Raw genomic sequence first — 13,374 nt, forward strand, 5'->3', positions numbered from 1 at the left:
ACCTTTACTGCTGTTTTATAAAGAATCTGTGAGACTAAACATGTTTCAGAAATAAATCTCATACATTGTCCAGAATATGGAAACACAGAGCATATCAAAAGAGTTTTATTTGTTATACAGGGACAGCGACACATTATTTGCATCACAAACAGCTCAGTTTGTGCGGAGTTAGACTGAGCACAGAGAGGAACAGCAATTTAGAATTAATTTTTTTTTTTCCAAGATTAACAAGTGAAGCCCTGCCTCCCCGGAATGCATGTCACTGCATTCAGGGAGAAACCTGTGAACCTGAGGACACCATCCCAACTGTGAAACCCGGGGAGGCAGCATCAGGAGGGTTTGTTTTGCTGCAGGAGGGACTGGTGCACATGATGTCATCTATTTTCACAAAATAGATGACATCATGAAGAAATAAATATGAAGGGGGTAAGTATAAAATGTAATTGTCTTAAATGGGACCAAACTGACTGAAATATTCTGCAATATTTTATTTGGCCCTTTTGTGACTCATGGAAATAATCCTTTGGCTATAATCCAGCGTGTTTTTATTCATGTTTTATCATGTCTGTTCATTAGCATTGTCCCAATCAAATAAATAAAGTAAATAAAATAACATTCTGTGGAAATACTGAAACAACATCTCAAGACATCAGTCAGGAAGTTAAATCCTGAGAGCAAATAGGTCCAAATGGACAATGACCCGGAGCAGACTGCAACACTGGTCAGAAAGTGAGAAGTTTGTGGAAGGACGTTTAACCCAAATCACACAGTTTAAAGCCGAGGTTACACATTCTAATGAAGAGTATGTAAACATCTGACTTTGAAGAAAGCCATGAAAAATTGTCTTTAAAAATCCTTCTGATATTATTCTGGCATTTAGCAAATAGAAATAATTTTGTTGATTCTAATTGACCTAAAACAGGAAAAGTTTAGTCTGATTTCATGTCAGACAGTGAGAAAAAAAAGCATATGTGTCTTCTTATATAGTGTGTGTAAACTTCTGGTTTTAACTGTAACTACTCAAGAGTTATATTTTTCATGCAAACTTTTTACTTTCATTTAAGTACAGTTTTGGCAGCAGTACCTGTACTTGTAATTAAGTACATTATAAGCCAAATATCTGCTTTTGCTACATATTTCAATTCTCTTTCACCGTCGGGACAAACAAAGGTCAGGGTTAGTATTTCTGTGTGGCGTCATTATGATCATTTTTAAGTCAAATAAAAACAAAAAGTTGTACCATCTCATGAACAGACTTAAGGAAAATGGTCTATTATTTTGATATGATTCATTCACAAAACCAGCACATTAACAATACAAAATAAGTTCATATCTTAAATTACAATAATCCTCAAACTATTTCAGATTTGTTCAAGTGAATATCTGTCAGTGGAGAAATGTGTTGTTTTTTTTCTTATTTCAGTTGCATTTAACTACAAAACAGATTCCATTAGCATCTTGAATTTATGCAGTAAATAATTAAATAATATTCATAAATAAATATTAAATAATTTCATCTGACTTGTCAATGTTTAACAGTTAATTATGTAACTTTTCTAGCATAGGGTTTACACTGTTTCCTGTCTCTATGGAGATGTTATTACTTTGTCTACACCACATGTATCAAACTCAAGGCCCGGGGGCCAAATGTGGCCCTTCACATCAATTTATGTGGCTCTCGACATGTTAAGACCATCATACCTTTACTTTACCATGTAATTTTATCAAGAGATTTGTTGTTACACAGCCATATTTTTACATCTATGCAAATGAATATGCAATATTTGTAAGTTCAATAAGTAATGAATACAGAAACGGTTCATTAACAAGTTACATCTATTTTACATCTGGCCCTTTGTGGGCAGCCATTTTGCTGATGTGGCCCTCGGTGAAATTGTGTTTGACACCCCTGGTCTACACAGTTTTCAACAGTATTGCAATAAACCTTTGGAGACATGAAGCAAACCAGGTCAGGTTACAGGTCAGGTCTGTGTAGAGGCGAGCACGTTCACTGTAAAAATTCATGTTTTTCAATGTATTTAGCAATAAAACATCTGTAATTAAATAAATGCAAGATTACTAAGAAAAGTTAATTAAAACAGATTGATCACAAACATCTATTTTGAAACCCAGTGACACACTATAACTGTTAAACTAATGAAACAGATGAGACAAGAAACAGATTTTTACATTTTCAAATTTATTCTCAACAAAAGTTTACCTTAATTTACAAAAAAATACTATGTGCATTAAATACAGATGACGGAGAAAGACGAGAGTTTTTCCAACACTTTTTTTTTTTTAATAACTTGGCTTTTCTGTGCTTCTTTCTTGCATTTTTTCCCCCAAACAATTTCTGGTTTTAAAACGAAATCAACAAAATAAGTACTAACAATAATAAAAAATCATGCTTAACCCAGAAATACTCACATAAACCCAACCCTTAAGCCATCCTCAGTGAAGTAACGCATTGGGATAATATAATAATAAGTAAGTACTGTAGCATTACAAACACTTAAAACGCACTCGTCCCTCCTCTGTCTTTCTCGTCTTGGCCTCTCCTCGCTCAGGGCTTGGCGAGAACATAATCCAGCCATAGCAAAATACAGGGACTTAGTTGCACGTAGCCGCAATTTTAGGCAAACATTTGAATTATTGTAATCCTATTACCTGAAATTAGATCTTGAGACGTCTGGGCAAGTTTCGATTCTTTCTTGATCCATCTGCATTAAGAGACTTGTTTCAAATTCATTGCGTTTGCTGAGTAAACATATTTGAATCTGGGGTAAGAAGAATTCCAAGCAAGGCTAAAATGAACACGAAAGTGAAATATTTAGGGCCGTATTAGCATTTAGATTTATGTAAATAACTCAAACCAAGTAATTAAATCCCCCTTTTGCAGTGTGTAAATATTCAACACTGTATGAGAATTACACAGGGATTTTTGTGTTATCAAATAAGTGTTTAAACTTAAAATATTGAGTTTTACAAATAGGTAACATGTAGTAATCGCAAAAGGAATTACAAATCAAATTCTTCGTCTGATCAGCTTCAGTTTGACATAATCACGCTAAAGTTTCTAAAGGACATATCTCTGTTTCCATTACATCTCGACAACTGCAACCAAAACTCTCAAGGTGTGAAAATGAGTCTATCTTTAAATTTTAGATCGATATATTTTGCGGCTTGTGGACTTGTTGACCGGCGCGACGTTTGGATCCATGCGTTTCAAAGTGGACGATGTTAAAGCCGAGCCCCGTCTCTCTGTCTCTGTCTCCGTCTCTTCAGCCGTACACGCTCTCGTTACTGTAGGTCATGTACAGGAATAAGTCGTCCTCGTGATGTTCCTGTAAAACACACAGAGAGACGCAAAACAGCTCAGCAAAAAACAACAAAACTAACACGTAATATGAATAATGAGAAGGGAGTGAGCGTAGAGCTGTAACTATGAATCGGACTCATCGTGACTCTCTGTTGACCAAAATATAGACTATTATACGCACTCGAAAACAGAAGTCTAAAGACATGCAGACAAAATGGCGGCCACAAGCTGGAACCCGCCATATTGTTTTTCTATTCAGGCTAGAACTTTCTAAAGCCCGAGTACAAAAAGCCAACGCTGATACAACTGCGAACAACTCCAACAGATTTGTAGTAGACGATGGTTTGGTTGAGGGTTTGGACTAGGGCGGAGGGTTTATTTTCGTTTGTTTCTGGCCTTAATGCACATGTGTCAAACTCAAGGCCCATGGGCCAAATGCGGCACGCCACGTCATTTTATGTGGCCCGCTACAAGGTAAATTAAAACGTATGACTGTCTTAAAATATCAGTTTATCAGGACACACACAGTTACACAGCCATTTTTTCATATCTATGCAAATTCATATGCAATATTTGTAACTTGAATAAGTAATAAGCATTATTAAATCACCAAAAATATTCTAAAAACTAACTAAAAACTATATAACTTTTCAAAAATATCTTTCCACTTCAGTCAGCATGTTTTTTATCTTATCTGGTCCAAACATGTTAAGAAAAACCTCAAATGTACAATAGAAATAACTGATGAATCGAATTGCGTGATGTTTTTCATATTTTATAAACTGTTAATTTATTCATAATTTTAAAAAAGCAACTCCACTTCGACTTTTTGTGATTCTTCAGGACGTGTGAATCAGAAGCAAAAGTCTAATCGCAACCGCAATTCTTGTTTTAGATTTTTATTCTTCTTTCAGATTAAGTTTTTGTTTATTTTCACACCTGACAGTTTCAACTTCTCTCTAGCGCTTTTCCTCACAGTGGTCACGTGATGTTGTTGTGGCGTGTCTGGTCAGCTGATTTAAACAGGTTTTGTTGCTGGCTTCGTACCGGTGGAGGCAGAAGAACAGCGCCATCTGCAGTCCGACTTACTCAGGACAGTATCTCAGGTGTGTGAGAGTAAAAAAGCCCCCTCGTCCCGGTTTATAGTCTCAGTACAGATGGCGCTGTCGTCCCGTCTCCACCGGTGAGAAGACAGTGACAAAACCTGCTGAACTGACACGCCACAGCAACAATCACGTGACCACTGTGAGGCGCTAGTGAGCAGTCCAAAGTGTCAGGGATGAAAACAAATTAAAGCTTCATCTGAAAAAATAATCTATTAAAAATAAATTCACAGAAAACCAGATGAACTTCATTGGACTATCTCGCATCATCCAGCCCCGTCGCTCAAGTAAAAAGTGTAATATGCAAGAAAATACAGCTCAAAAAGTAACAAAAATCAACGTAACTGAGTAAAAATGATTAATATTTGTTCACCTTTTCATAAAAACAGGTTTTACCGTCACAACCTCACAAGACTCAGTGACTTGGTTCAGTGAGTCAAAGGTGAACTACTATTATGAAATGTTGTTTTGAAAAGTAAAGCAGCATTGCCCTGTAAGATGAAACTGGTGCTTAGCTCTGCATTAGTAAATACTGTGTTTACACTTAACACACAAGACGATAAAAGGCCCTAGACTGGATCTAATCGGTTTTAATATAGTGTGAAAAACAAGCTGGATAATAAATGAAGAAATATAATAAAGGGATGGATGATAGTGACAAAAATAAAGACCTATTCTGGGTTTTCCTGAGCTAAAATGTGCCTGCGTCTCTAAGCTGTTGTTCGCTAGGCTCGTCACCATAACAAAGAGCTAAAGAGAAATATCACGATGAATAATAACAATAAAACTACTTTATGCCACTGACAGAAACCAAGATAATAAAAGACCTGAGCTGCAACAAATATATAAAGCAGAATGAAGCAATAATTAGCCGTAGAAATTGATTATTTAACCCTCTATAGCCCGTAAAAAGTGCTGAAATTGCACCACTATTGCAAAGAAAATGTTCACATGATAAATACTGAGAAGCAAAATATGTTGTTGCAGCTTTCATAGTGTAGTGTTCTGGTGTGAGGAGGCATGGCAAATTTCTTCTCGTTGTTTATTTTCTGAACACAAGAGCTACTGTTGGCTATAACCCACACAGAAACAATAGGAAAACAACAGCAAAACAACAGCAAAACAACAGCAAAACAACAGCAAAACAAGTCACTCGAGCCTCCACTTAGGTTTTGCGTAATACCTGAAGACGCTGGAGACTAAGTGACCCACAAATTTAACCAGAAATGGGAGGAAATATAAAATTGACTTAATAAGGGCAATCCCTTATTAAGTCAATTTATCATTTTAGTTATAGAGAAAACACTTGATATTCTAATTTTGCATAGGTCCAACAACAAACAACAACTGGGATATTATACATTTTCTGATCGATGTCCCACTTCCAACAGGTTCATTTTGTATCATTTCAAAAGGTGGAAAAGATTGAAAAAATGATTTATAATTAGTTTAATATCTATGTCGTACTGTGGGTCTGCTGTGCGTGTATTTTACTGTGTGTCTATGAGCTTATGTTGCTACTTTCTGACTGGACGAAGCAACAAAACAAGACAACAACACAAAAACAAGTTGTAAAATGAGCTTTGTAACTAAATATCACAGTTAATTTGTACAATATATATTTGATTTGTACATTTTTGCTGCAATCCTGAGGCCGCGGACGTGAATCTTTTGCAATAATGTTCTAAAGGGAAGGAATTAGGTATTAACCAAAATGCACTTTATCGCTTGCAGCTAGTCCAAAACGCTGCTGCCCAACTTTTAACAGGAAATAAAAAACAGGAACACATCACTCCAATTCTTGCATCTTTGCACTGGCTCCCTGTTCATTTTAGAATTGATTTTAAGATTTTATTGTTTGTTTTTAAAGCTTTGAATGGACTGGCCCCAGGTTACATCTCAGACATCATCCAAATTTATACTCCGGCGTGCACACTGAGGTCCGAGGGCCAGCTCCAGCTCCAGCTCGTGGTGCCTAAGACGAGACTTAAAACCAGAGGAGACACAGCCTTTTCTGTGGTTGGTCCAAAGCTCTGGAATGTTCTGCCTCCTCATGTCAAAACAGCTCCACTGTGGAGAGTTTTAAGTCTCATCTTAAGACCCACTTTTACTCTGTGGCTTTTAACTCTGCGTGACTTGTATGGTCCTCTGTGTCTCTGTTGTCTTTTATTGATTTGTTCCTTTTGATTTTATTTGCTTGTTTTATTTGATTTTATTGGTAATAGTTTTATAGTTTTTATATACATATTTATTATTTTAATTTTGCTATTTGATTTTAGTCTAAATGTTGATTTACTTAATTAGTTGTTTATATTTATAATGTATTTGTGCAGCACTTTGGAAACTGCGTTTGTTTGTGAAATGTGCCGTATAAATAAAGTGGATTGGATAAAGATTCGAAAGGGGACGCAAAGTCTCAAGTGGCGGTGTCTATAGGGGAGAACTTATGTGAACTGTGAATGTGTGTGTGTGTGTAACTGGGTGGGACCAGGGGATTACCTCATAAACAGCTGAGAGAGGAGAGCTGGAGGGGGGAAGGGAGTTGTTGACGAAGAAGAACAGCGCCTCCTCTGGCCTCAAAGACACGCGCTGACGTATCAAGAAACACAACTGACCCACTGAAAGAGAAGTCAGAGAAAGAGAGAGAGAAACGGAGGTGGTCAGGAGGTAGAAGATAAGACTCATTTTAACCAAAACGAGGAACAGAAACAGCTAAAGGAGTGTCCACACGATACACTGCTCATGCCGTGCTCTCGTTCAACAGGAAGTGAGAGAAAAAAATCTACATATGAAGCATTTTAACAGAATACACCCAAATATGTATGAGCTTAACAACTGAGACTTGTGCATAAATTATAATTAGAAACTTTAGCAATCCCAGAGTCACTGTGTCAAGATAACTGAGATTAAAATGAAAAAAGATTTGGACAATTTGACAAAAACAATATAACTGATGGTGTAACTGTACCTTAAATCAATCTAAATGAAAGTAAACTGAAATGTTATAGGCGTTTTATCCGTCTGTTTATGTCACGTTAACTTTTATCATTCAGAAAGTAAAATTACGTAAAGGCAAGTTGGTCACATACGACAGGAATGAGGATCTACTCTAAGTGAACTAAGGATCTGGGGTCAATAATCATGAAACAGTCAAATTCGATATTGTGAAATCCCTGTCCCCGGGAGAGTCGCCAACATCAAAATCAGGACCAAAAAAGCGATGAAAATCCAGCAAAACAACTCAATTAAGATTTAAAACGTTATAAGATATAGTCAGGAAAAGAGAATGTTTTAAAAAGTTTAAGTAATAAGACAAAAGTGAACAATATATTTAAGTTAAAGGCTGTAAATGTAAGTTACCTGTTAAATCTGAGGGCACTAGATATTTCTTTTTGTCCAGTTCTGGGGCTCGGGACCTTGGAGCTCGTTCCACAATGATCTGCATCGAACAGAGAAAAAACACGGTGGATTTTTTGAGTAATTTAACCACATATTTACATTACATTACATTTTTGCGGTTAAATTCGCTGACTGACCGGGATTTTGTCCGGATGTTTTGCCCGGACTCGCTCTCCTTCAGCTCTCCTCACCTCCAGAGGCACAGACCGCTGGTAATGACTGCCCATCTGTGGAAAAATAAACAAAACAAAAGCGTTAGTAGCCATTATATCAGTATATATCAGTTTTAGAAAAATAGTACAACTTTATGACATGTGACATCGAGCTGCGTTGGGCTCCATGAACTGCAAATAAAAAGTTCCTCAAAGTCCACAAAGATTCACAAATGTTTACCACAAGTTCAGATGTATCGTGTTATCTCTAAATTTGTTTTTTTGGTTTTATGTGAAGCATTTTGTTCAGCTGAAGTTGTTTTAAATGTGCTACATAAATAAACTAAATTGAAATTGAATTGAAAAAGTATGTTTTGCCAATTCAAGTACCACCATTCTACGACGGCAAGTTAAAAGTGAGACTTAAATGAGATTAAAACCAGGACTAAAAGTTAAAAGCAATTTAAAAGTACGCATGAAGTATAAAACAGAGATATAACGATTAAAACAATGTCAAAAATACTAAACGGAAGCTAGCAAGTCTAAACTATGAATAAACCAGAATGAAACCAGTTTTGAAGAAGTTATAAAACTGTCTCAATACCATTATAAAACACTGACAATCGAATTTAAAGAAGTTCAAGTGGTTATTTGAGCATTGGCCTGGTGTGAGTCCAGTTTAGTCCTGATATAGACCTGGTTTGGTTTTGTTCTAGTCCTGGTTTGGGCCCAGTTTAGTCCTGATATAGACCTGATTTGGTTTTGTTCTAGTCCTGGTTTAGTCCAGTTTATTCCCAGTTGTGACGTGTGACAGGGTTGAACAAAAGGCTTTAACATAAACATGAACAACACCCACAGTAAAAATACCAAATGTTTATTTACGGCCATTGTGCTTTAAAGATGTACTATGTAACTTTTCTGGTTGGGGGACCACCACCTGCTTTGTTTGTCTAACAGTGGTGGAAGGCAATGAAGTAAAAGTAGTAAAGTACTGTATTTAAGTACAAATTTTAGGTATCTGTACTTTACTTAAATACATTTTAAAGTGGATGCTTTTTACTGTAGTACATTTGAGAGCAGTATCTGTACTTTCTACTTCACTACATTTTTGAACATGACTCAAAAGTTAAAGTATTTTTTATTATTGTTTGAGACCTGCTGAAAAGAGGGTTTATTTTTTAACATGTTCATAATTTGAGCAAACAAAATATACAAATAAAAACAGCTTCAATAAAAAACGATTTAAATGTTTCTGTTGATCAAAATTCAGCACAAATCTGTATCAAAATCACTACATTTGAAGCTTTATAAGACTCAAAATCTGCAAAATACTTCTAATTTTTACTCTTTAAGCACATTTTTAAACAGGTAATTTTATACTTTTACTTAAGTAGATTTTTTTTTTCATATGATACTTTTACTTGAGTATTTTTTTCCCCCTGATATTTGTAATTTTACCTTTATGGATGGTGCGTTTAGCAGCACACATAACTGAATAAATGCGGAATAGAACATGGAAAATTCAAGGTAATGCAATAACAACTCCATGGAGACAAGCATGTAACAAACCCCTCACCAGAAAAGCCCCACATTGCTCCTTTAAAATGCGTGTTTACTTTTGACCTATAGCCTGTATAGAATGTGCAAAGGAGCCTCACAGCTTTAAAATGTGCACGTCCCCGGCTGTTACCGTCAGACCACGCCTCTCGCAAAATATGAGCCAAAACATGATTAATAAAACCTACAATAAAACAAATATCACTTCAACTTTCATATGGGTCCAGTATAAATCTATAAATGTGTTCAAATCATGAAATGGCAGAAGAAGAGATATTTATTTAGCAAATTGTGCAGTAGTTAGATAAGATCACCCATATGCCCACTCATCTCCTCTGTTATTGAAATGAATGTTATTTTCGTGTTTTGTTTGTAAAAGAGGCATTTTGTTTTGCAGTTTAGTCCTGATGTAGACCTGGTTTGGTTTTGTTTTAGTCCTGTTTGGGCCCAGTTTAGTCCTGATATAGACCTGTTTTGGTTTTATTCTAGTCCTGGTTTGGGCCCAGTTTAGACCTGGTTTGGTTTTGTTTTAGTCCTGTTTGGGCCCAGTTTAGTCCTGATATAGAACTGGTTTGGTTTTGGTCCTGTTTGGGCCCAGTTTAGTCCTGATCTAGACCTGGTTTGGTTTTGTTTTAGTCCTGATTTGGGCCCAGTTTAGTCCTGATATAGACCTGTTTTGGTTTTATTCTAGTCCTGGTTTGGGCCCAGTTTAGACCTGGTTTGGTTTTGTTTTAGTCCTGTTTGGGCCCAATTTAGTCCTGATATAGAACTAGTTTGGTTTTAGTCCTGTTTGGGCCCAGTTTAGTCCTGATATAGACCTGTTTTGGTTTTATTCTAGTCCTGGTTTGGGCCCAGTTTAGACCTGGTTTGGTTTTGCTTTAGTCCTGTTTGGGCCCAGTTTAGTCCTGATATAGAACTGGTTTGGTTTTGTTTTAGTCCTGGTTTGGGCCCAGTTTAGACCTGGTTTGGTCTGGTTCTAGTCCTGGTTTGGTCCAATTTATTTGTAAAAAGGTATATTTTGTTTTTATTTGGTATAAGCCGTCAGAGCAAACGCCACGTCACTTTAGCCACAGCAGCTCACATGCTTCTTTAACACTATTGTTTTGCATTTGTTTATAGCAAAACTACTATCCAAATTTGACTTGTATATAATTCCATCGTGTCCACAGTGCTTATATAATATTTGTCTAATATTTCTGCCAAATCCACCTCTTCCTGTGTCCAGAAACCAGAAAGCTCCAGCCCACGCAGACAATGCCAAGAAAAACGCATTTGTGCACGTTTAAAACACCAATTTCTTACCTTTCCAGAAGCCAAATAAGCCAAAAAACGATATTACAACGCGATTTGGTCCCACGTGTTGATTTAAAACAAACAGCTGTGGTTAAAGCAGAAGAATTTGGCCTAAAATCCGCACATCTCGAGGAGAAAACCCTGCGCGTAAAGATGTCGACTCCTTTTGCTCCACGAAAACAACAACAAACCCCAAAGCCCCGCCTTCTTCTCAGCGCTGGCCAATCAGACACGAGAACCCGCCTCTAACTCGGATTTTCGACCAATCACAGCGAGCCAACAAGTCCTGGTGTGAGTTTATTGGTTTATTTACGTGTCAGTTCACTCTTAACCCCGCCCTGTGTTTGGAGATTGACAGATTCTTAACAAATGGTGCGCGTCTAAAACTGCCAAACGTCCTTGTTTCAGCTCAGACACGCCTTTAGTCACGTATTTGCGATGGAAGCTACGTGCAAAATGTGTTCTTTTTCTGTGTACTGTGACAATTTGTACCAAACGTGTCTTTAGAAGCACATTATGGTCTTTGTGCATTGTTTTGCGCGCACTTGGATGCACCAGTTCATTTTGACGCATTCTGGCACAAACCTTCCCCAGGCTACTTATTTGTGAATAGATATAAACTATAATTAGTGGTAGATGAAGTATTCACCTTTGATAGTTAAGTAAAAGTGCAGATGCAGAGGTAAAAAGTTACTCAAGTAAAAGTAAAAGTGTTAAAGTGCCTGTTTAAAATGTGCCTTAAGAGTTAAAAGTACAAGGATTTCACAGAAGTGTAGTTAATTAGTGTTAAATGTAGTAATATTGATTTAAAAATGATAAACATCTTGGTCAATAGTAGCAATTCGAATACATTTGTTATAAGTTTTGACTGTTTTTGTTTTGCTCAAATCCAAAGCTTGAACTCGAAACGTCAGTCAGGATTTTTCCACGAACATGGTAAAAATAACCCCTCAAATCATATGAAAAGTACTTTTTACTTTTCAGTCCTGTTCAAAAATGTAGTGGAGTAGAAAGTACAGATACTGCTCTCAAATGTAGTTAAGTAAAAGTAAAAAGTATCCACTGTATACTCTAAATTAAAAATTCTACTTTACTTTATCTTCCACCTGTGAGGTATTTTCAGGCAGTAGGTTAGGTCAAATGATCCATAATAATACGAATAAAGATTTATGCTAAAGAATGCCATAACAGCAGCTTTACATCAAACTGGTGTCCTGATTTACTAATGCGAGAGTAAATAACATGTGCATGAAAGACACTTTGCAGACCAGCGTGGAGCTTAGGAGGACGCCGTGCAGATTAGAAGAAGGACCCCGCTCATATGCACACACACACAAACTTTGGGAGACATTATAAAACCTGTCCGCAGGCACATCTCCAGACTCTCTTCCTGTCCTTTTTTGCTCCCTTTATCTGTGTGAAACTCATTAAAACCCAGACTCTTGATCCTGTGTGACACTTTGACATCAGAAAAAAACATTCTCACACGCCACTGTCTACAATTTCATGCTATATCCACATGTATAAAGTAAAACACCACCCAAAGAAATGCAGTACCAAAGTAGACATGCTAATTTACAACATAATTAATTCATTTACTCATTTATGTTTGTATAAAGTCCCATATACCCAACTTTTATCTGTGTGGTTTACTATGATCTGACCACAGTCACAAGTCACAGTTCTGCCTGTTTTCTTATTTATCCCCAGTCCAGCTTCGTTTCTCATCCTGTCCCAGTTCTTTGTTTGCTGCCTCCCTGTTTTCCCCACACCTGCCGTTCATCCCTAATCAGGAGGGTCGTTTATATGTTCTCCCTTTGGTCAGTTTGTTCATTTCATTTGTTTATCTCATCTGTTTATCTAGAAGACTCTCTATTTCTAATAAACCTGTTGTATTCTTCTTCGTGTTGCACTTGAATCCAGTTACTACCTGCGTGACAACATATAATAATACAAAAACAAAACATTTACGGTTTGCACAGCCAGTGTTTCATAAATCTTTAATTTACTGAAATGTTCAGTTAAAATCTGTACAACACAAAATATAAACGTTTTCCTGACATGCAAGACAATAAAGAGTCACAAATGCACAAAACAGACTTGGCAATATTAATCGTCCATTTCTTAATTACAAGTGTCCTGCATTAAAACAACCCTAAAACATATTTGTTCAGTAAAATCTGTTTCTGATTCAGATCTGTACGAACTCTTCCAAAAGCTTGTTGATTCGACATGTCCCGACAGTTCAGTGTTCGCTCCGGGGCGAGTTTGAGACTCTTTTCTGACACAATTCCTCGTGATCCATATCTCTGCGAAAGTTCAGGCGGAAATTTGAAGCATATTTGGAGTTATTCAACATTTAAAGAAGACATAATATGCGTTTTTAGATCATTATTTTACATTTTGTTCATGGTAAACCACAATATTGATCTGAATGGACTAAAAAGAGATAGAACCACTGATTTTTCCTCATTTAAAACTGTAGAACTGATCGGCTGGTGCTGGTCCAGACTCTTCACAGTAGAATTTCACTGTAGCAAGCAGCAGA

At 36.7% G+C, this 13,374-nt stretch overlaps 1 protein-coding gene across 1 annotated transcript; it reads right to left on the reverse strand.

The window, feature by feature from the left end:
* Positions 1-2,183: 2,183 nt before the first annotated feature.
* On the reverse strand, positions 2,184-11,011 carry zgc:92606 (uncharacterized protein LOC100000242 homolog). The gene is made up of 5 exons (XM_033980975.2): positions 10,836-11,011; positions 7,962-8,051; positions 7,786-7,864; positions 6,925-7,043; positions 2,184-3,347 (listed from the first exon to the last, which is right to left on the reverse strand). The coding sequence occupies exons 2-5, from the start codon at positions 8,049-8,051 to the stop codon at positions 3,285-3,287; spliced, it is 351 nt and encodes a 116-aa protein (XP_033836866.1). The 5' UTR covers positions 10,836-11,011; the 3' UTR covers positions 2,184-3,284.
* Between the last annotated feature and the right edge of the window lie 2,363 nt (positions 11,012-13,374).

This window comes from Periophthalmus magnuspinnatus, chromosome 16, assembly GCF_009829125.3.
Source record: "Periophthalmus magnuspinnatus isolate fPerMag1 chromosome 16, fPerMag1.2.pri, whole genome shotgun sequence".
Lineage (NCBI taxonomy): Eukaryota > Metazoa > Chordata > Actinopteri > Gobiiformes > Gobiidae > Periophthalmus > Periophthalmus magnuspinnatus.

Bases quoted from the DNA above. Each gene is read 5' to 3' on its own strand.
- zgc:92606 (XM_033980975.2), bottom strand. From the start codon at position 8,051: ATGGGCAGTCATTACCAGCGGTCTGTGCCTCTGGAGGTGAGGAGAGCT. The intron at 7,044-7,785 runs GTAACTTACATT...CTTCTCTTTCAG, and splicing joins AGTGCCCTCAGATTTAACAG to TGGGTCAGTTGTGTTTCTTG. The intron at 3,348-6,924 runs GTAATCCCCTGG...TGTGTTTTACAG, and splicing joins CTCTCTCAGCTGTTTATGAG to GAACATCACGAGGACGACTT.